General features: G+C 38.3%; 1 protein-coding gene across 2 annotated transcripts in view; it reads right to left on the bottom strand.

The window, feature by feature from the left end:
• LOC127414632 (solute carrier family 12 member 5-like) overlaps positions 1-24,132 on the bottom strand; it is a 105,107-nt gene continuing 80,975 nt past the window's right edge. Inside the window, exons 22-27 of one of the 2 annotated variants that reach the window (XM_051652811.1) lie at positions 22,318-22,443; positions 17,561-17,748; positions 15,721-15,735; positions 15,378-15,511; positions 2,654-2,982; positions 1-1,301 (exon numbers count right to left, since the gene is read on the bottom strand). In XM_051652811.1, coding sequence (XP_051508771.1) covers positions 306-1,301; positions 2,654-2,982; positions 15,378-15,511; positions 15,721-15,735; positions 17,561-17,748; positions 22,318-22,443 — 1,788 coding nt within the window. In that variant the 3' untranslated portion in view covers positions 1-305. Of the gene's footprint in view, positions 1,302-2,653; positions 2,983-14,569; positions 15,234-15,377; positions 15,512-15,720; positions 15,736-17,560; positions 17,749-22,317; positions 22,444-24,132 lie in introns of those variants that run through there. The other variant, XM_051652812.1, reaches the window with a different exon arrangement.

Below are 24,132 nucleotides of genomic sequence, written 5' to 3' on the forward strand. Positions count from 1 at the left end.
CATAGGCTGTTTTCAATATAATCATCCATTTTTAAAACAATGTAAAATAACATATATTTATAATATTTAATCTCATAAAACATATTTTAACAAATTGTGATTTCTTAAAACCAAAATATTTAATCCTTGATACACTTTTTGGTACACATATTAAAACCTGGACCCACCAACATTTTTTTTTATTATATAGTACTCATAGCATATAAAAAGTCCACAGTGTTTTCTGTCCAGATCCAACTTTCAGAATTTTTCCTCTTGTTTAACACTCTTGTCAAACATCAGTCCCCTATTAAATACATCATTCTTTAGCCAGAATCACTTTTATTTGAGTCTTTGATAACATATGGCCCTAGATCTGGTGCATTGTGTACACAAGTGTAATCTGGAGGAACATCAAAAAAGAGCTCATCATCAAAGCAGTTCTCATCAGTTGGGGAAGCCAGGTACGGTAGCTTGAGAACAACACCTGTCAGCAAACCCCCCACTGCTGCCACAGCGATGGTCCCGAACACTGCCGCCACCTGAAAGAGAGCCTGTTCCTGTGCACTCCGACCCAAACCTGCCTCCAAATCTGGGATCAATTTCTGCAGCTCAATGAGCTGAGGGTCTCCCTCCGGGGGTGCCCGATGAGACAAGGTCTGGTAGAGACTGGGGCCGTATGTTTCCTCACTTGCCAGAAGAATGGCACAGATTCCAGCTAGGCTGGAAATGAGTCCCGTCAAGCCATGCAGGTTGTGTATGCCACATTGATCCTGCACACGCAGCCGCCGTGCCAGAAAGGGGCTCAGGTATTTGTACCCCAGCATGCAGGCTATGCATCCCAGGATCCCCAGTATGTAAGCAGCAGCCGGGGAGATCATCATGTCCACCGAGGCACCGACAGTTACTCCACCAGCCAACGTTACATTCTGCACATCGGCCATGCTGATCTTACCATTCTTGCTGAGCATGGTGGACAGAGCAAAGGCAGTGATTGTGGAGGCACTGAGACCTATGAACGTGTGAAGAACAGCTCGGTGCTGGTCATCACCCTTGAAGGTCAGTGCTGAGTTAAAAGAGGGCCAGAACACCCAGAGGAACAGTGTTCCCAGCACAGACAACAGATCTGACTGGTAACTTGTTGCCTCTTTAGGATGTCCCTCATTTAGGCTAGGTCTGTACAGGATGAAGGTGACACCCAACCCAAAGTAGCAGGCAAACAGGTGGATGAGGATAGAGCCGCCAGCATCATTGATCCTCAAGTATTTCAGTACAACCCATTCTGTGGTGGCATACACAGGGATCTCAAGCAAGGACATGATCTATGAACAAGCCACAATAATATTACGACTCTGACACAATGTACTATTTTAACTAGATGTGTAATATGCCTTACAATCTTTGTAAGATTGTGACACTATATAAACAAATTGCTTTATCACAGGCTTTTATTACTTATGAGAAAAACACACATCCAGTGTATATCATTCTGATTCTTTGTCTGTATTTGTTAAACAGGTTTTCCAATGTTAAAGGAATATTCTGGGTTCAATAAAAGTTAAGCTCAATCAGCATTATTTGTGGCATAATTTTGATTACCAAAAAGATCATTCAAACTGACACCTTGTTAATTTTAAAAAAGCAAAACTTGGGTTACAGTGAGGCACTTACATTGAAAGTGAATTGGGCCAGTCCATAAATGCTTAAATAAATATCTTATTAGCCGTATCTGTGTAAAGTTATATGCAATACTTGGATTTCATGGTTTTGTTGTCATGACAATGAAGTTAATATTCGATATAACTTTACTCAAACAAGGTTAATAAGCTGTTTATCACTAAAATCATGTTAGCATGAATAATGTTTACATCTTGTGGTTATAATTATGAAAACAATGTGTATTTTAGCATTTATGGATCGGCCCTATTCACTTCCATTGTAAATGACAACTGAAACACTTTCAGTAGTTTTAATGTGGTATTAAAGGGATAGTTCACCCAAAAATGGACCTACAGAGCTGAGATGTTCTTCTAAAAATCTTTGTTTGTTTTCAGCAGAAGAAAGAAAGTCACACATCTGGGATGGCATGAGAGTGAGTAAATTATGAGAGAATTGTAATTTTTGGGTGAACTATCCCTTTAAACATTATGCCACAAATGGTGTTTATTGAGCTTAATTTATTGAACCCGGAACATTCCTGTAGGAATGGCTTCACCCTTCAAGTATATGCAACAAAACAGCTAATGACATGCCATTCTGATAGTGTGATTAATATACCGTTAGTTATTTTGCAGGTGCCTTGTCTTACATTTGTAAAACAAAATAGCCAGTTTGTATAAAAAGCTTTGTGCAGAAAATATTTTTTTTTAGATGATGTTAGAGACTAATATATTTTGCACTCTGAAGTAATGCTAAACCCCCTTGAGGGTGGTGTCTGTTGATGCTTTGAAGCTGTAAAACACTCCAGGAAGAAAGTTTGCTTGCCAGATTGATGTTTTCTCAACACATCTTTCCAAAGTATCTTACCTTGGATATATTTCATTAATATTATTATCAACTATACCTGAGAAGGGTGAAATTTTAAGTGTTGCAGCCATTCAAGAATAAGACAGAACAGCTCTTTTAGATGCAGGGTCTAATAGCAATCCACCTGCTGCAATAGAGAAAAACTTACCAGGAGCTGCACAGGACTGGTCTTTCCCAGAACTGCTCCAAAAGAGATCAGCACAACGGCACAGGCAAACTCAGCACTGATCAGATTCAGCACTCCAAGGTGAATCTTCCCATCATAATAAAACTGGAAGAAGCCCTGGACCAGAATTGCCCATTGAATGGTAAATGTGGCAGTGAGGAAATTAAAGACCATGCCACCAAACCCATAACGACGGAAAAAGGCCAGAAGGCAGCCAAATCCAAGAAATATCATTACCTGAATATCAGCAAAAAAAGGATAGTTCTGATATAACGAGTTCTCCATAGGCTTTGTCTCATTGTTCTGTAGAACTGCATTAGCTTGATCATCATAAGTCACAAAGAGAGCATAAAGGACCACAATCAGTACCTCCAGCACACAAATTAGAGCAGGAAGTCGTACACGCAAGTTTGTAGATTTGTTCTTCATTTTGACTATATCTGAGTGGAAAGCCTGCAGTCCTATCACACTTTCTCCTTCTGTGACACTTTTTATTTTATGTTATCTACTATAGCTTGATAAGCACAATGCTGGCCATTGGCTAAAAACAAAAATTACATCATCCACATGCCGCCTGTAGGTACAGGCAGGGTTGGGAGAGTTACTTTTGAAATGTATTCCACTACAGATTACAGAATACATGCTGTAAAATGTAATCTGTAATGTATTTCGTTAGATTACTCAAGGTCAGTAACGTATTCTAAATACTTTGGATTACTTCTTCAGCACTGGTAGATTTTTTCACTTGTTTTGACTATAAAAACTCTGCCAGTACAGTAAGACAAAATACACATGTTAAAAATACATTCTCTGAAAAACCTAAATATCTTATGCAGTGTTGTTTCTAAAACAAGATAAATCAAATTGATCATGTTTTATGGATTTTTAGATATTTTTACAGGAAAACAATACAAAAATGATTATCAAGAATATGATTTTTGCCCTAATATCAAAGATCTTACTAGAAAAAAAGAAATTATGATCCAAAGTGAATTTTCTTGATAAATAAATATGATCGTGCCTGATAACATGTGCATGTAAAATGACTAGAAATAACATTTTATCTTAGCGTAAAAACTGACAATTTACACAAGGTTTATTTCTATTTCTTCTGCTCCAAACTTACTTCAAACTTACTTCTCTGTCTGCTCGTATGAATGTAACACATCATAAGAAAGTGTTTCACTGCTGTTCAAACGCTCTTTGGATCGCATCATTTATATGTAGAAATGTTTTCCATCTGAAAGGATTAAAAATTAAATGAAACAAATGACAATATAATGCAAAGTAATCTCTTCAGTAATCAAAATACTTTTTGAATGTAACTGTATTCTAATTACCAGTGATTTAAATTGTAACTGTAGTGGAGCACAGTTACTTATATTTTGTATTTTACATAAGTAATCCCGTTACATGTATTCCGTTACTCCCCAACACTGGGTACAGGGGGAGCCAGCTACACTTTGTCCTTGGTCATAACCATTCTCAGGATTTCATTTGCTCAACATTTTTTGAACTTGGTAAATCGCAAAAGAGTGACAGATGGGAAAAGAGAGGCATAAAGAAACAATTAACTTGTGTATTGCAGAGATCAATGGGCCAATCGGTTAAAAAGTCATGGTACCGCCTCACTGCAGAGTCCAGAGGAAAATACTCAAGATTTCACATTGCTGCTTCCTGACAGTACTGATAACACAGTACAAAAGCTCCACTCACTTGTTTATAAACATAGTGCATCTTTTAGAAAACCAGAAAAGTTTCATTTGAAAGCTGTTTTAAGTGCAAATATTTACTTTACTGTTTATTCTTATAATCTTTGTGCTTTTAATTAGTCACAGTGATGAGAATGTATTGTAAAAGCATTAGAATTGTGTATAATTTCATAAGTCATCATCATATGAATGTTTTTTTTCTTCTTTTTTTTTCTTATACAGTAGTTTTTGTTATCTACAAAACATGAGATGTCATTAGATGTTGTTGTTTGGAAAGTACATGACCTCTGTTAGAACAGACAGGGTCACTACATCTGTATTAATCAAAAGAAGAGATTATATTTGTAAAATGCAAGAGGTCTTTAAGATGGTATATTCAAAGGACATATTTTTCTCATCTTGGATAGCTCCAGTTATATTGGTCCACAATATTTTTCAGCCTCATTTTTAACTTGATAACAGGACTAAAGGATTGCAAACACCCTAATGCAATAAAATTGAACAGAATATCTAGAAGTGTACATTACGATTATGACATTATGTAAACCATGCATTGTTGCTTTATTCAGACAAGCAGTTTCTTTGCAAACACATTTTGCAAAAATCATTTATCCTGGCTTGATGGGATTTCTATTTTAAAATGTCAACGTGTAATTCTCACGAAACTGAGCTTGGAGCACGGCAGAGGATTTCTATATAAAAATCTATATGAAATTCTATTCTGAAAATTGAACATGATAGAAACAGTATACATGTGCTCTATATTGGACATAAAGATTATAAAAGATGTCATGTTTTTTTTGGATTTTTATAGCATTCTTTGGTTAATTTCTCATTACCACAACATGTCCAACTTCAAGGACTATCAAATGCAGTATAAACAAAATAAACAATAATATATACAGGTGCATCTCAATAAATTAGAATGTTGTGGAAAAGTTCATTTATTTCAGTAATTCAACTCAAATTGTGAAACTCGTGTATTAAATAAATTCAATGCACACAGACTGAAGTAGTTTAAGTCTTTGGTTCTTTTAATTGTGATGATTTTGGCTCACATTTAACAAAAACCCACCAATTCACCATCTCAAAAAATTAGAATACATCATAAGACCAATAAAAAAAACATTTTTAGTGAATTGTTGGCCTTCTGGAAAGTATGTTCATTTACTGTATATGTACTCAATACTTGGTAGGGGCTCCTTTTGCTTTAATTACTGCCTCAATTCGGCGTGGCATGGAGGTGATCAGTTTGTGGCACTGCTGAGGTGGTATGGAAGCCTAGGTTTCTTTGACAGTGGCCTTCAGCTCATCTGCATTTTTTGGTCTCTTGTTTCTCATTTTCCTCTTGACAATACCCCATAGATTTTCTATGGGGTTCAGGTCTGGTGAGTTTGCTGGCCAGTCAAGCACACCAACACCATGGTCATTTAACCAACTTTTGGTGCTTTTGGCAGTGTGGGCAGGTGCCAAATCCTGCTGGAAAATGAAATCAGCATCTTTAAAAAGCTGGTCAGAAGGAAGCATGAAGTGCTCCAAAATGTCTTGGTAAACGGGTGCAGTGACTTTGCTTTTCAAAAAACACAATGGACCAACACCAGCAGATGACATTGCACCCCAAATCATCACAGACTGTGGAAACTTAACACTGGACTTCAAGCAACTTGGGCTATGAGCTTCTCCACCCTTCCTCCAGACTCTAGGACCTTGGTTTCCAAATGAAATACAAAACTTGCTCTCATCTGAAAAGAGGACTTTGGACCACTGGGCAACAGTCCAGTTCTTCTCCTTAGCCCAGGTAAGACGCTCTGACGTTGTCTGTGGTTCAGGAGTGGCTTAACAAGAGGAATACGACAACTGTAGCCAAATTCCTTGACACGTCTGTGTGTGGTGGCTCTTGATGCCTTGACCCCAGCCTCAGTCCATTCCTTGTGAAGTTCACCCAAATTCTTGAATCGATTTTGCTTGACAATCCTCATAAGGCTGCGGTTCTCTCGGTTGTGCATCTTTTTCTTCCACACTTTTTCCTTCCACTCAACTTTCTGTTAACATGCTTGGATACAGCACTCTGTGAACAGCCAGCTTCTTTGGCAATGAATGTTTGTGGCTTACCCTCCTTGTGAAGGGTGTCAGTGATTGTCTTCTGGACAACTGTCAGATCAGCAGTCTTCCCCATGATTGTGTAGCCTAGTGAACCAAACTGAGAGACCATTTTGAAGGCTCAGGAAACCTTTGCAGGTGTTTTGAGTTGATTAGCTGATTGGCATGTCACCATATTCTAATTTTTTGAGATAGTGAATTGGTGAGTTTTTGTTAAATGTGAGCCAAAATCATCACAATTAAAAGAACCAAAGACTTAAACTACTTCAGTCTGTGTGCATTGAATTTATTTAATACACGAGTTTCACAATTTGAGTTGAATTACTGAAATAAATGAACTTTTCCACGACATTCTAATTTATTGAGATGCACCTATATATATATATATATATATATATATATATATATATATATAAATTTTTTATTTTTTTTATTGTATGTCATTCCCAAGACCCAAAACCGTTCCAAACATCACTATCTGGATAATAGAATAAAAAAATAAAAACAAATTGGTTTCCATCAAGCCATTTCTCTATATTGCAACACTTTTTGGCTGTCTTTTCAAAACACAAAAGTTTTGTGAAGTAAAGATGTATTCTGCTATGATGCATCAGCAAGATTAGAAGTTCAAGCATGGATACCAAGGTACTTGTCACCTCACTTTGTTTCACTAAAAATGTAGTTGTGTCTATATAACCTCTTTCAGACACTTCGCATTCTCATTACCGCAACGGGTGCTAAATTTGTTAGACAATGGATTTAATAATCAATTTTGGCAACTATATTAGTTTTTACATACCTCTGTAAGATGAAACAGTAATTTTGTTTTGAAAATGAAATGTCTTCAAAATTAAGAAAAATCATCAATTGAATATTCATGATGTCCATCAGTGATGTTCTCATTCTCCGTCCATTAATTTTTTTTAAAAAAGGTGTATTTTTTGGAATGAAGCAGAACACCTTTGGCTTTGACTTTCAAAATGGATCCAAAATAAGTTAAATGTTCTCTTGTCAGTCAGAATACATAGTACGTTTTACTGAAACGTGTTATTTTCCATATTTAAAAAAAGTACATTTTTAAGCCATTATATAATCCATAAGGGTCCAAATATGCAAGAATTAAAATTTTCTGAGTGATTAGCTTCTCTACTGATAGCAAAATATTCTGAGGACGCTCATCCCCCTCACTAGGTCCTGTGGAAGAAAAAACCTCTGTTTCGGAAAATGTTATCGTGATCTGTATGAAAAAAGTTCAGATATTACTATATTTGAACCTTTTGGCCTATATAAAAATTTTGCTGAGTCATTAACATGCTGTTAACTGTTAGCAAAACATGCAAAGTTTTATTATAATATACAGTATATGAATAGAAGTGAATAGAACACAAAATCTTAAAGGATTAGTTCACCCAAAAATGAAATTTCAGTCATTGTTTACTCACCCCTGTGTTGTTATAACCCCATATGACTTTCTTTCTTTTTCTTAATACAAAGGGAGAAATTGTGATAAATGTTGTTCTCAGTGATGTCATACAATGGCAGTTTATGGTGACCACATTTTCAAGCTTCAAAAGAACACAAAAGTATAATTCAGAAGTCTAATAAATTATTCCATGAAACTCATGATTGTTATGAAAGCATATGATAAGGTTTGGTGAGAAACAAACCGAAATCTAATGTATTATTTAGTGAAAATTTTCACTGACCGTTGATCTCCTGTGCACGTTCATGATAGGGCACGAGAGCAACAGTTCACACAGCCTTATCGCGACATTGAGTGTTCAAGCGGAAACTTGTTTTGTCTATCTGAAAACAGGTCCTCTGCAATGATAGCGATAACAGAACACAACACAACTGCACACAAAACAGAGAAAAGAACTTACTAAACATGTCTGAAGAATTTGTAGTTGAAGAAATTATGCATTTCTATGCTCAGCCTTATTTTTTTTAAAGGAGTACTCAGAAATCAAACAGAAACATAGAAGAGGCTACATGCAGCAACAGTCACACGTGTCCTAAACTAACGGCAAACGACACGTGATAAAAGGTATATTTTCTATGGTAATCAGAGTTTTTGTCCTAACCAGCCATGACGAGCGACGGTACATTCTATCAATCGCTTGCTTTCTATTTTCTGCATCGCGCGGGAAACTCCGTCCACTGTGAACTGGCACCAGTCCAAAAATGTTCAAAAAAACAAGGCTGGGCATAGAAATGCATCAATTTTTTATTACAAATTCTTCAGACATTTTTAGTAATTTCTTTTCTCTGTTTTGTGTGCAGCTGTGTTGTGTTCTTTTGTCACTATTGCTGTAGAGGACCTGTTTTTAGGTAGACAAAATAAGTTTTTGCTTGAACGCCACAATGTTGCGAGGGGGCTGCGTGAACTGTTGCTCTCATGCCCTATCATGAACACACACAGGAGATCAATGGTCGGTGAACATTTTCACTAAATAATACATTCGATTTTGGTTTGTTTCTCACCAAACCTTATCGTATGCTTTCACAACAATCATGAGTCTCATGGAATAATTTATTAGACTTCTGAATTATAATTTTGCATTCTTTTGAGGCATGAAGAGTCACCATAAACTGCCATTTTATGACATCACTTAGCACAGCATTGTTCCACAATTTCTCCCTTTGTGTTCAGAAAAAGAAAGAAAGACATATAGGGTTATAACAACACAGGAGTGAGTAAACAATGACTGAACTTTCATTTTTGGGTGAACTATCCCTATAAATATACTGTTTACTCAGGCAAAACATGACAAAACAGTATTTTTTTAGGAAATTTAAATAAAATACTGAGTTAACTTAACCCTATCATATCCTAAATATGAAACATTTTGAATTCTGAATAAAATGTGTTTTAATAAAAGAGGTTTAAGGTTCTATGAATAAATAGCTGGATTTTCAGAGAAACTTATAAGAACAGCTTTGTTCATCACTTATTTTCCTTACCCGTAAAATAAAACACAATAACAGTTGTAATAAATGACTTGAACTTTATTGCCTTTTGTGCAGACAAGTCTATAAATTGGTCAAGAGAAACCATTATTCATAGAACATAGAAGAATTTGATAAGGTAAAACAATAATTTAAGATATCTAGTTTAAATGTATTTTCATATAACACAACTGAGACAATTTTATATTTATTTTAAAATATTAAACTTGCATGGACACACAAATTAAACATCTAGGCTAATATAACTATAATGTGTCGTATATTTACAAAAGTACCTACCAATGTTTAACCTTTGTTTTTCATATAGTGATATGTCACACACAGTCATATACATAAACACAAACACACCACCTCTTTTCCCGTTACAGTCACACTCACAAATGCACACTATTTTGACACTGACTCCATGTTCCAAGGAGTGCAAACTGAAGCAGAGAACATAATACACATCAATAATAAAGATCACTGTCTTTGGATCTACATTGACTACCATACAAAATGCTGCTGTCCTATGGATAAAATAGATATGCTGCCTGTGTAGAAAATTTCTTGCACACACCACTGGGAAAGTTTTAGAAGTACTTGAAGATGCGTGTGTACTTTACCTTCTGAAAATCAGAATCAATATTTGTAATGTCAAGCTGTGATTGAGTTGAGGCCTGGAGACCTTCAGTTAAAACACCAACATGCTGATAGAGAGCAGGTACACAGAAAACAGTTGAATGAATGATGATTAACCTCCTTCAGCCAATCAAAAGTCAAACCTAAATATCCTGCACTAAATATCCAAACTAACACAACAGGATAAAGCAACTGTGGTAACTTCAAATGGTGTTCAAACTAAGGCTTCCCTTGATTAAAGGAATAGTTCATCCAAAAATAAATATTCTGTCATCATTTACTCAACCTCATGTCGTTCCAACCCGAATGAACTCAAAAAAGGTGTTATCCTCAGTCACCATTCACTTTCATAAAAACAATTTTTAATCCAATGAAAGTAAATAGCGACTGGGGCCCCTAATATTCTGCCTAACATCTCATTTTGTTTTACATGGAAGAAAGAAAATCATGAGGGAGAGAAAACTATTACAGAATTTTCATTTTGGGTGAAATATCCCTATGGATGTATATTAGTGACAAAAGTGTTTGGTACAAAAACAAAAAACAAAAACAAAAATACACTTGATTTGCACAAATTGGCGGTTAACATTTGTCATTATTATACTTACATGTATTCCTTCAAGTTCTTTAAGTCTGGCTAAATAGCCATTTCTGTGTTGAATCCAATGATGTACAGCTTTCTCATTTTGGATTTAAAGAGAGTTTAACATTTTCATTCATATCACTTCAGCAAACACTTTCAAATAATCATTAGCACCTTCTAAAAACACCTGCAATTTTTTAGGAATCTAATTCAGTTAGCTAGTTATTTTATAAGCCCTGTTAGTCGAATAGTAGACTGCAGTATACCAGAACACCATTGTTGAAGGATAGTTACAAGTCATCATTGCATAAAAAGCATTGTGATTCAACTATATGGATTTTAAAGAACCTAAACATTTACTTGGGTTTCCCAACAACAAAACTGCATATCATTACACATCAAGAAAAATTTTAGATTTATATTGGCATACATTATAGACAATTTAAACGTGGATCAATGTAGAAATGTCAAAAAGAAACACCAACTTTACTTTAAATGTTCACAGTGCTTATTTCTTGTTATGCTTTGGCCAAATTGGGGTGAATTCATAGTGTACTATCTTTTAAAATAGAGATAAGGAACTACATGCTTTGCAAATTTTATGACACTTTATGTCTACAGCCTTGGGAAAGGATAAGACATATCTGATAACATGATAAAGCCCTTAGCATCAATGTGATTTCATTTCAGATATTCCATATTTCAATAAGAATGGGACATCAGACATGGTCCTGTTTGCAGAGTGAAACCTCTGTATCCAACAGCATAGCATGCAGCCAATATGGCTAAATCTGTGCATTGTCCCAGGATGTTTCCTTTGCATTACTTAATGTGGTAAAGTTCTATTTAAACTGCAAGCAACCCTGGCAAATAATGGAAGCTCTGATTTCAATCTATAATCCTTAAACAGCTATAAACAATTAAATCAAAAAGTCATTTTAGGCCCTCAAAGAACGGTAATTGCATAGGACTCCAAAGAAGTCAAACTTGTCTTTTGTGGTGTAAATACTTACTTACAGCAATGCAAAAAGTTCCTTCAAATACAGTAAGATAATAATTTCCAATAGAAACATAAGCAATTGAATTGGAAGAATTATGATAGGTATAGCACTTATTATATAATTCAAAATTTCCTGTTTTGGGTAAAAACATTAGCTGGTTCTGATCAGGTATAATGGTAAAGCTATAATTTAAATTTTCCAAACAAAGAATTAGCTAAAGTACAATTCTATAAACTTATAGACCATAACCCTTATACCTTTCTACTTAAGTGTGAACTTTGACATGACAACATATGAGGTAGGATGAGGTAAGCTTAAAACGTATTTGGACACACTGACAGTGGCATCGACAGAGACATTTTACTAGTAAAGTTCTCAAAACCCTGTTAAATATTTAGTGAAAATCACTCACAACTAATTTGGGTGTGAATGCACACTTTCAATATATTTAAAATATTCTATAAATATTCTTTGTTCTTTTTGTTTTCATTCTTATGTTTTTAAGGGGCAGGGATGGAATATATTTACATCTGAATGGAGGTAGCAGCAACATCAGCACAATTTGATTTTAAAAGTTTAAAACATACAGTTAGTTATTTTCCTTTTTTAAGTCTCACAGTTACACAACAATATTTTTACTAATATATTCAGTATATATTATATATTTTTTTCTCATCATTGCAATTTTACAAAAAATAATAATATAATTCTTTAGATAAATGTGTTTTAGATCTTCTATTTCTACCACACATAAACTAAATAGCTCGTGCTCGTGATTTGAACAGTCTGCATCAGACTTTCACAGATGACACTTATACGTACTGTAGCAAATGAGTGTCTTTACAAATGTAAAAAATAAAATAAAATAGACATTCATGACAAAAATTAGATATGATATGTTTTAAAATATTATGTTTTTGTTCACAAATTTGATTAGGTGAAAAATAATCATTTATGTGAGAAAATATTTTTGAGATAAAACTGGATCTGCTTTGCTATATTAGATACATGATATGTTTTGATGTCACAACATCTAACCCAGCACCGCCTTTTTCTTATATGAAAATGTAAAGAGAAGAATGATTTATTTGTTTGTTCATTTTTTAAAGATGTTTTTTTCTTCATATGGCACAATTCATATTTTATGATTTGGCAAGAGATGTAAATCTTTAGACCATTTTTACAATCAATCAAAAATTGTTGAATGAATAAATAATTTTCTTTGTAAATAAATATTTGAAATATAAATGCTGTTCTTTTTTTTTTTTTTTTACATTCCCTTAAGATATATGTAATACTATTTTTTAAATAAGATTATTCAGGATTATATCTGCAGTGAATATTTTAACTGTAAATGTGTTTTCATTATACAGCAGATTCTATTCCGATTTTTATAACACTTATTCTCCACAGTATACTCATATGTGGGGATTGAGCAATAAAAATTAATATCTACCATGTCTGCTATTTTTCAGTTTCATGAAATTATGAAAGGAAACAATTCATCAATATTCTGCTATTAAAACTCCTCCATATCTACTCCAGTACACACACACACAGACAGTCCCACGTGCTCATATGTATATGACTCGCTGATGTAGACAAGAAGACATGCAAATGGTCAAGGGCAAAGCTGATAGTCATTGATCCAGAAGGTACAACCTCTGAGTGCTTAAACCTGGCTCACGATAAACCCTGGTCAGTTCTGTCCTTGGTGTAAAAACACACCTCAGACAATTACATGGTACACTGGAAGACTTTTTCTCAACAAATAAATAGTTCACCCATTCTATTTACCCTATGACAAACAATGGAACAGTGGAGTGACATTAGAGTAAGAAAATTAGCTGTAACACTGTGTCCTAACCAGTGGGTTTCCAAAAGTTTCCAGCGATGAGCAATTTATCTGTCCACACTAAAAGCAAAAATGCTGCGTAAAAGCCAGTAAGAACACATTTGATGTTTCATATACAGTTATGTGGAGCAGAATTTCAAGCCAATGAGATTTCACTGTACATGGGGCTACACAGCACGATGCAGCAGAAATAGTAACCAGGCGATCGACAAAATGTGCTGTTGCTCAACGCATTTGGTTAGGACACAGCGTAATGAGGTGGCCACACTAAATTCTGAGATCCATTCACTTAAAATAATGTGCATTATTATAGATGCAATTTTTGCAAACTTTTGCTGCATACAACTTTCATGAACTTTGACCTGCGAATTTGAATTGCAATAAGATGTTTGACCAACAGAGGATTTAAATGTCACAGATTGGCCACTTGGCTGAAAATCAGCATGGAGGAAACTCTAATTTTCTCTCATCATTTACTCACCCTCATGCCATCCCAGATGTGTATGACTTTCTTTGTTCTGCTGAATGCAAACAAAGATTTTTAGAAGAATATCTCATCTCCGTTGGTCTTTACAATGCAAGTGAATGGTGGCTAGAACTTTGAAGGTCCAAAAAAAAAAAAAAAAAAAAAAGGCAGCATAAAAGTAATTCATAAGACTCCAGTGGTTAAATCCATATCTTCAGAAGTGATATAAGTGAGGGTGAGAAACACACACTTATCATATCACTTCTGAAGATATGATATTTATTTAAGCCCTATTTAACTATAAATTCTCCTATGCACAAAGAATGTGAATCGGCAAAAACAAAAGAAGAATTTGAAAGTGAACGTGGAGATTTTTAGCAGAAAAGGACTTAAATATTGATCTGTTTCTCACCCACACCTATCATATCGCTTCAGAAGATACGGATTAAACCACTGGAGTCGTATGGATTACTTTTATGCTGCCTTTATGTGCTTTTTGGAGCTTCAAATTTCTGGCCTCCATTCACTTACATTGTATGGAACTACAGAGCTGAAATATTCTTCTAAAAATCTTCGTTTGTGTTCTACAGAAGAAAGAAAGTCATACAAAGATGGCATGAGGGTGAGTAATTTGAGAATTTTCATTTTTGGGTGAACTGTCCCTCAACTATAGTGAGAGAAGCTGCATGATTTGCTGTATCTTTTTTTTTTTTTTTTTTTTTTAAGTAATTGTGCATACTTAAAATCTAGTGTGGCCTCCCTTTAAGAGCTTTTTGTTTTTAGAAATGTAATATTAAATAAGGTTAGATGGATTGAAGTATTCAGTTGGGTGTCACTGGAAAAAATGTGAAAATGATTTATAAGAGTATAGTAACAAAGACCAACTCAATCATTTACTGACCTGTGCAAATATGTAAGTTGTTGAGTTTGTGAGGTGAGAAATAGGCCAATAAAAATAAAATAGAAAGATAGAGAGATAAAATGTGTAAAAGAATGTGAAAGAAGTGACATCTAATAAGCTGGTGTCTTTTAAGAGTTCTTAGACTATGTAGTGCAAAGTCATCTGATACGTGCTGGGGTGTTATTGCTCATGGTGTAGGTCGTGGTTACTGGGGCGGTCCGGCTATGCAATGAGAAATATTTGGTGGGTGAACTGAGTCCCTCAAGAGTAGATGGTAATGACCTCACGTCCACCTCCACGCACAAGGAGGACCCTGTTGAGACCTTCAGTCAAGACCTCAAGGAACTCCATGTCTGTGTATCTGAAGTTAAGAGGCAAAATTTGAAATTTTCATGAGAGCAGTCCATGTCATAAATAAGCAGGGAATGACTTCATTGTAAAAGAGATAAACAAGTTAAAAATGGGTAGACAGACAAGAGAAGAAACAATAAGGATACAGGTCTCTTCTCCAGTGCGATTCTTAGGTGGTCCAGGCATGTTAAGCAGGACTAGTTTAGCTTCTTGGGACTTCTTCACGATGACCTCATTGAGCTTCTGTGCGTGGTGCATACGTCTCACATTGGACTGATTCCTGGGAAAAATTTTTTCGTGGGCTGAGATTTCTTTATATGATTCATACTAAAAGCACTCATAAGCTACCATAACAATCTTTAGCATATTTCTGCTGATCAAAGAGATATGAAGTGTGCATTCATCTGTGATAATAATTAAATGTGCCCTGCTTTCCTAAATAAACAAAAGGAATCTAATGAAGTAGCATTGGCTTGAAAGTGTACTCACAGGTTCTCCCATTCCCTGAGGCATAAACAAAGGAAAATAATGGTGAACAAAACATTTAACAGAGAAAAGCAACAACACAGCATTCTGACTGCAGCACATGTAGTGTTTTTAAGACCTCATGAAATCATAATTGCAGTTTTGTGTCTTCTAGTCCATGTCTGTCAACATTGAGACCATCTATATGCTAGTGTTCTTCCTAAAATTGCCACAATTAACTTTTAGCAGATATTTAAAATTTCCATTTCAAATTCACCGTCTTTCTCTGCCAGGAAAATTAATATATAACGGAAATATTGATGTCCAGTCAAATGCTCTCTAGAAAGAGAATGTACTTCCCCCTAATATAACCTATGTTTGACTAGCAACAGCAAATAGCAAATCATGGTTCATGGCTGTCACGCAAACAAAAAGCTACTTTTTATTCTACAAAAAGTAAGTCCTTCAGTATTTCTTTCTTTCACTAACTTCCTGTTTCAATAGGAAATACGTTAACAAAGAAAAAAAAAAAAAAAAAAAACTGAGCTCACCAAGCCATTTAATAGTGTCTTTAACCCTCCTGTTGTCAAAAAAAACTGCACCCTCCTTTTGTCCTTCGGGTCATTTTTTAACCGTATTGAAAACCATTAAAATGCATAAGTTCTTGATAAGTGTACAATGGCATTAAAGACCTCCCTTAATGACAGTCTGTTTTATTGTGGTCCCAAACTGTATAATGATAGGGGGAAAAAATTATATATATTGAATATTAATGGAGTAACAATTTAAAAATAAAAAGTTTAAAAACATGGCAAAAATTTGCCAAGGATGTCTCAATTTACATTTATTTCAGTCACTTTTGACATTTTATAATATCTTAACTATATAACAATGTCTGATTTATTCTGCTTGTAGAAAATCAACAGTGTACATTTTAGAGCTACAGTTTTAATACATGCCTATTTCACTAATTAATCTCTATTGCCTTTTCCAGCAGTCATAATGGGCCCACTTTGCACGTCCATTGCAACAAATCCATTCCTTCTCAATAATGTCAGATAATTTGTTGCAGTATAACAGAGGTTCAGGAAGGTGTCGTAATAGTTCTTTCAGCCATCTAATGAAAATGATATGCAATAGGTCTTTTACCATTGGGGGGCCTTTAGCCCCATTGCACCCTATCATATGAAATCATGTTAGTAAACTTATTTACTAACATATTACCTGTTCAAAACTGTTTTTGTGTGTGGACATGTGCATGTGTGCACAAACCCCATTTGAGAGGAATGCAATTTGTGATAAAGATGCAGTACCCAGTGGAGCAGGTGGGGGAGCTAAAGAACATTATGGGGCTAGGGGCTAAATTTGAGAATTTGAAATATTTTTAGGGTCAAATTACTGTATATTCATAGATGTAAAAATGTATAACATCCAGAAAGGTCATAACTGGTTATTTCCATTTGTTTTTATGGTCTTGACAATACACAACATTTGGTTCCAGTACCAGAAACTATGCAGTATTTATAACGTATTCTTTACCTGCCGCAGGTCATAAATGACCCTAAGACAATAGGAAGGTTTTAAAGTTGCCACCAAACATGCAGTCTTGCTTGCATTTAGTAGACTAATTGACTTTTTAACTGTATCTGCACCGGTCTGACAAACATCTTATCCTCTTAAATCCTGTTCTCTTATCCTTACCAACTGTGAAATGAATGATTAAACATTTCCTTTATAATTTGAATCCCATTTTGGATTGATTTATTGATTGATTCATTTGATCTTACCTATTCACCTGATTCAGTACAATTTGAGCAGGTAATGTTTCATTCATTTAGTAAAGACATTCATTGGCGTGACTCACGGTTTCATGTTGAACATGTCCTTTATACTCTCTGGGTTGGCCACTGCTGGGATACTGGCCTTCTCTTTGTCATCCGTCCAAGTCATCTGCACCCCCTCTCCGGGGGTCATGGCTGCTGGGGTGGGAGAGGCAGGGGAGGTGGGGCTAGTGGGGGTGGGTGTGGCATTTTTTCCCTGAATGAGTTGCACCTGCCGAGGATGGGAAAGATGGACAGACTAAGAAAAAGGTTAAAAAAAAAAGGAAGAGGGAAAAGAGTGAAATAAAATTGAGAAGTGAGAATTGTCACTATTCTTGTTGCCTCATTTACCTATCTGTCACTCACTCGACGTTGTGTCGATGCTGTGACACTAGGGGTCACTCTTGGGAGCCCCAAACACCTCTGCTTTTTTGAAAAAAGGCCAATGGGAATTGGCGAGTGGAATTTGCATGCCACTCCCGGTGGATATGCATATACGGGTGTAAAAGGAGCTGGTATGCAACCACTCATTCAGATTTTCCCTTCGGAGCTGAGCGGTTGTATTCAGTGCACTGAATTCAATTCCCTCCAAAGACACACCTCAAAACTGCTGGATTTACGGTGCATTTCAGTGGCTTCTCTCCCTCTGCACCCGTGGAGTGCAGAGAACGCCCCTGGGCGCTTCGGCAAAGCGAAAAAAGAGAGTATATTCTAAAAGAGTATATTTTCATTCACAAAAAGAGCAGCACACATGGAACTTCTTTTAAAGATGCCTTTCCGTTTGTGTGTTATTCCTGGTTGCGGTCATTATCTCTCCGCTTCTGATGGCCACGATCGCTGTCTTACGTGTCTGAGCGCTGCCCACGCGGAGACATCGTTCGTGGATGGGTCATGTCCTCATTGCGAGAACATGACCAAGGCAATGTTGCGGTTGCGGCTTGCTTTCATAAGACAACCCCAGCGGCTCCCCACAACGGTCCTTCTACCTACGGGTTTGAGGCCGTGTCGGTTAGCACTGGGGGTGATTTGGGGAAATCAATGGGACCATCTCCACCGGGTATCACCCCACGGACCTCCCATTCCCCAGCACGCTTGCTTGCCACGGTCGGGCGCTCGGACGAGACCGCTGGCTTGTCTCAGGGCGAGTTCGACCTCTTGTTCAGAGCCCGGGAAGATGATGAGTTATTGAGCGCAGCATTGGAGAGCGGGCTCATCCAGTTGGATGCAGAGGCTTCGACTGGGCTTCCTCCTTCGGGAATGGTCGCCCAGTCTCAGGCCGACGCGGAAATGATGGACACGCTTTCCTAGGTGGCCACGAGCGTCAGGCTAGAGTGGAACCCTCCACTCTCCCCTGAACCCTCACGGCTCGACGATTGGTTCCTGGGCTCGTGGGCGCCACCCACGGCCACGCCCCGCCCCCGTTCCTTTCTTTCCAGAAGTGCATGAGGAGCTGACAAGATCGTGGGAGGCACCTTTTACTGTCTGGTCCCGGTCTTTCACTACCCTCGATGGTGGAGCAGCCAGGGGGGTATTTGGTGATCCCCCAGGTGGATAAGGCACTCGCGGTGCACTTGTGTCCACAGAGGGCTGCCACCTGGCGCGGGTGCCTGAAGCTCCCATCCAGGGCCTGTAGGTTTACGTCATCCCTGACGACCAGGGCCTGCGGTGCCGCTGGACAAGCCACCTCCGCCCTGCACGCCATGGCTCTCCTGCAAGTACACCAAGCCAAGGCGCTAAAAGAGCTGCACGAGGGAAGTTCTGACCTGGGATTGATGCAGGAACTGCGCTCGGCCAACAACCTCGCTCTCCGGGCGTCGAAGGTTACGGCGCAGTCTCTCGGGCATGCGATGTCCACCCTGGTGGTCCAGGAGCACCACCTTTGGCTCAACTTGGTTGAGATTCCTTGATGCCCCCATCTCCCAGGTTGGCCTGTTCGGCGACACCGTCGAGGACTTTACCCAGCAGTTCTTGGCGGTGAAGTAGCAGATGGAGGCCAAAAACACATCCTGCCCTGGCGCGGCTCAAGATCCCACACCCTTGGCCCTTGGCTCGTCGCCAAGGGCGTCCTCCTGCAGCAACAACTCTGCCGCAGCCTGCCCCTGTGGCCCGGCCCCGGCGTGGAGCCCAACGCAGGAAGCAGATGCCACCCGTCTCACGGCCAGCTGCTAAGAACCCGAGGATGGCTTCTAAGCACCCCTGAGATGGGCGACCCAGGGGTGAGGAGACCTGCTTCTCTGGAGCTGGTGAACAGACCACTCCATCCCCCGGTGGAGGTCCGGGAGGAGAATATTTTGTTTCATTATTTGCCGCATGCCCAAATAAGAGGCATCTGTTCGCTAAGTGGTGTTCTTCCCGACGCGAAGACCCCCAGAGATGCGCAGTCGGATCAGTGCTTTCCTTCCTGCAGGAGAGGCTGGAGGGGCGGCTGTCCCCCTCCACCTTGAAGGTGTATGTAGCCGCTATTTTGTCTCATCATGATGCAGTAGATGGTAAGTACTTGGGGAAGCACGACTTGATCATCAGGTTCCTGAGAGGCGCTAGGAGGTTGAATCCCTCCAGACCGCACCTCATCCCCTCGTCAGTGAAACATGCCAGGACCGGGCTATGTGCCCAAGTTTCCCACGACCCCTTTTAGGGATCAGGTGGTGAACCTGCAAGTGCTTCCCCAGGAGGAGGCAGACCCAGCCTTGGTGTTGCTGTGTCCAGTGTGAGCTTTACGCATCTATTTGGATCGTGTTGTGGCTTCTGCCGCCTTTATGAAAAATCACTCTCAAAGTCTTAAGGTTTTGATGCCAGAAGATAGATTTTATTATCAGAGATAGCAAAGCCGAGTCAGTCTGCAGAGTAACTAACTTTCTGTATTCAAACATGCCTATATACACATTCACCTAGGGCGTGACCAGTACACCTCATTCATTTTGTTCTGTGTCTTCAGACTGTTAGAGAACATGAAACTATTTGAGAGGCCCCTCTCCATCTCTCTACGGGGCCTTATCCTATATTTCCTCTAGTGTCAAAACATGAGACTCAAGATTACCTTATATGAGTACCATATGTGATCACATATTCCATTTTGAGGGGCCTCTTTACACAGGCTTCTACACACACACACACACACACAGTAAAATCCATGCTTGACCATCAGAAATAATTGTAGACAAAAATGGCTATATTTACATTGATTATACTTGATTAATGTATATTTAACTTGATAAAAAATATTCCACAATTGCACGCAGAGCTTTAGAAGCTCCAAGCTTTGGTGGACAGCAGAAAGGAAGCGCTGTCTCCAAACAGAGGATCGCCCACTGGGTCATTGACGCCATCGCGATGGCATATCAGGCTCAGGTTGTGCCACCCCATCTGCAGAGCAGCGGGCTGGGCAGCACCCAATACCTTTGCGTGGTTCTACAATCCCCGGGTTGAGCTGGTCTCGTCCCGTGTATTGGCAGGCACGAGCAGGTAAGTTCCGGGACAGCTGGCCGGGTGTACCGTTTGCGCATAGCGCCTTTCCCCTCCCTTGAGGTGAAGACGTGCGCTCTTGACTCCCAGTCGTGTTCACAGACTGTGATCCCTGGATGACTTTCCTCCTTAGCCCTCTGGCAGTTGAGTTTGCAGAGAAATACGCTGCAGGCCCAGTACGTGCGCTAATGAAGCCCTGTACTGTGGTAGGTGTTCCACATGTGCTGGTACCCCAAAGGCGACCCCATGTGATATCTTCCGCAAAATCATTTCCCTGTCAGTTAACTGTGTCTTCCTTGGGCAGAGGCCCCTCTGCCCCCAGTTGCCATGCTTTGTAGAAACTCCTCCCCCTTCGGGTAGCACCTACCATGGGACCTCTCCACATGACTTCCGACAAGACTCGGTAAGACCATGTGACATATTCCACTCAAAATACCCCCCCCCCCCTTTTTGAGTGGGGTGTGGTCTCTGCGGTGTCTTCCCCTTGGGAGGGACACCCCCCAACGTAGACACTTATGGCTCCAAGTCGGTTAACAAATTGCACTCTTTTTGGGGAGAAAAAAGAGGAAAAGAGGCCTCGGCTGGGCTAGCCTGTCCCTATTGTTGGGCAGTCGACTTGTTCCTGAAGGACCGTTCGATGCTCATAAGAGCACTGGGGGAGGTTACGTGACGGCCTGGTGCACTGGCTACGAGGCACACAGTGGTCTGCCTGTCATGGTTACTTTCGTAACCTCCGTTCCCTAATGGAGGGAACGAGACATTATGTCCCTCTTGCTACAACACTGAACTACCCGCTGAAATGGCCGGGACCTGGTCTCGGCTCCTCAGCACTAAACCTGAATGAGTGGTTGCATACCAGCTCCAGGCATGCAAATTCCACTCGCCAATTCCCATTGGCCTTTTTTCAAAAAAGCAGAGGTGTTTGGTGCTCCCAAGAGTGACCCCTAGTGTCACTACACCGACACAACGTCCCGTTCCCTCCATCAGGGAACGGAGGTTATGAAAGTAACCATGACATTTTCAGAAGGACAGAAGAGAGAGAGAGAGAGAGAGAGAGAGAGAGAGAGAGGGAGAGACACTGCTATGGTGTTAACAGAATAGGAAGATTCTTTAGTAGATAATGACTGAGTGAAGACAGATAGAGACAAAAATAGAACATGATAAAGAGACGCTATTTTCATGGCTGACAGCTCTGTGCTATCAGCTAATCGGCAAGTAAATGGCACAGAGAGAAGAAGGTTGTGATTAGCTCAGATGGAAAACAAGCACAGAGCCACACACAGGATGGATAACTGCACAGAGAAAGAAATATCATGTGAAACAGTGAGAAAGAAGCTACCTCCTCCTCAGGTTTCTCTTCGCCACATCCAGTCACTGACTCTTCAGCGATACTCCTCTGGGTGTGCACGTTTGAAGGGTTCTTTCGCCGAATAGACCCACGAGACACATCTGTGATGCTTTGAATCTGTGAAGAGAACATCAATGCTTTTAGACAGATTAAAGTTTTAAGGTTTATATACACACTTGATTGGTTATTAACAGGGACTAATAACGCAATGTTTTTCATTTCGGTTAGTTCTGAGCAAAAACTGTATTTCTGCAGCCTCCTTTCCAAAAGCTTACTGGTTAGAACAAAATAAAAGAATGGTTAATAACGTTGACAGTACTTTGCACTAATGGGTGGGTGAATTACCAATTGTAGTGTTGCCAGATCTCGCAAGAGAAACAAGCAACATGTTCTGAAAAACAAGCCCAAAATAAGCCAATTGCCACACCAAAATAGGCAAAAATAAGCAATTCATTGTTTTCCTGTGCGGTAGATTTATCGGCATTGAAATCATAAAAAGCAGTTAATTAATAGTTAAGTCTAATTTTATTTACAGATCTGCTTCTCAGTCAAAACCTGGAAGCATCAATTCTGCATTAATGCAACACATCTAACAAAATTCAATGAAGACTTGGAAACAACTGAGAAATATACTTTTTGCCTCTATTAATGTTTTCCTTGTATCTGGATTAGCCGTGCATGTATACTATAGTAAATATACATAGTTGTTAAGAAGGGCATCCACAACGGGCAATTAGGCAAAGAAATGTGTGATGCAGCAGATTCCTTAAGGATCCAAGCACATATTTAATTTTTACAGGGCAACATGAAGTGGTGTAGTTCAAAAAATATACAGTGCTAAACCCTTTGGCCTTTAGTTTCATGAAAAGATTATTCGAACAAAATTAACCGGTTATAACTGGTTACCAGCATTTAAAAATAACATTTTCACTCCAGAACAATTGAAAATCACTTTTAGTTCTGCTAAAAATTTCGTTCGTTTTTTGATTTCGTTTTCGTTCCTTGAACTGTTTTTAGTCCGTAGTTAATAGGGCTGTCAATTTAGTAATTTAGTGCGATTAGTTATATACTGTATATGCTAAAGATTAACTACAATTACATTTAACCACACTCCCTGACAAACAATTAAAAAATATTTAAAATTATTGCAGACAGAAGAACTTGTCCAGTATGAACGGCTTGGACAGATTGACAAACTCAGTTGTAAAATGGATTGCTGTGGACTGTATGTCAGTAATAGTTTATGTTCAATGATTTGGAAATAATAAAAAAAATATACTGACTTCTAAAGTGGGTATTGTCTAATCAATGCTTTAATCATCTGCCACAATAATTTAATGTCTTAGAAATCATTGGGGCCCCCTTCTTCTTTCGGGGGCTTTTCTCAGAAAATGCTGATTAACTGCAATTAATTTGACTAATTACTTGGCATCAGTTTTGGGTAAGTTACTTAAAAATAGTAATCCACTACAAATTACTAATAATTTCTCTAAAATTGTAATCAGATTGCTTTACTAATTACTTAATTGAAAAAGTAATCATATTACTAATTACTTTACTTTTAAGTTACTTTCTTAAGCGCATTTCTGTTCAACAAATTCAAAATAATGTCTATATTTCTTTCTTATTCATTGTTACACACACATCATACACTCAGCACCTCACACTTCTCTTTCACAATGACTCATTACAGGGCCATAATTCATGTGTTCTACATAATTAAAAGCATAACCCTATAATGTACTTATTATGTAATTAAATTAATTGAAAGTCAGTAACTGTAATCTGATTACAAGTATCTAAAAT

The sequence above is a fragment of the Myxocyprinus asiaticus genome, chromosome 24, assembly GCF_019703515.2.
Source record: "Myxocyprinus asiaticus isolate MX2 ecotype Aquarium Trade chromosome 24, UBuf_Myxa_2, whole genome shotgun sequence".
Lineage (NCBI taxonomy): Eukaryota > Metazoa > Chordata > Actinopteri > Cypriniformes > Catostomidae > Myxocyprinus > Myxocyprinus asiaticus.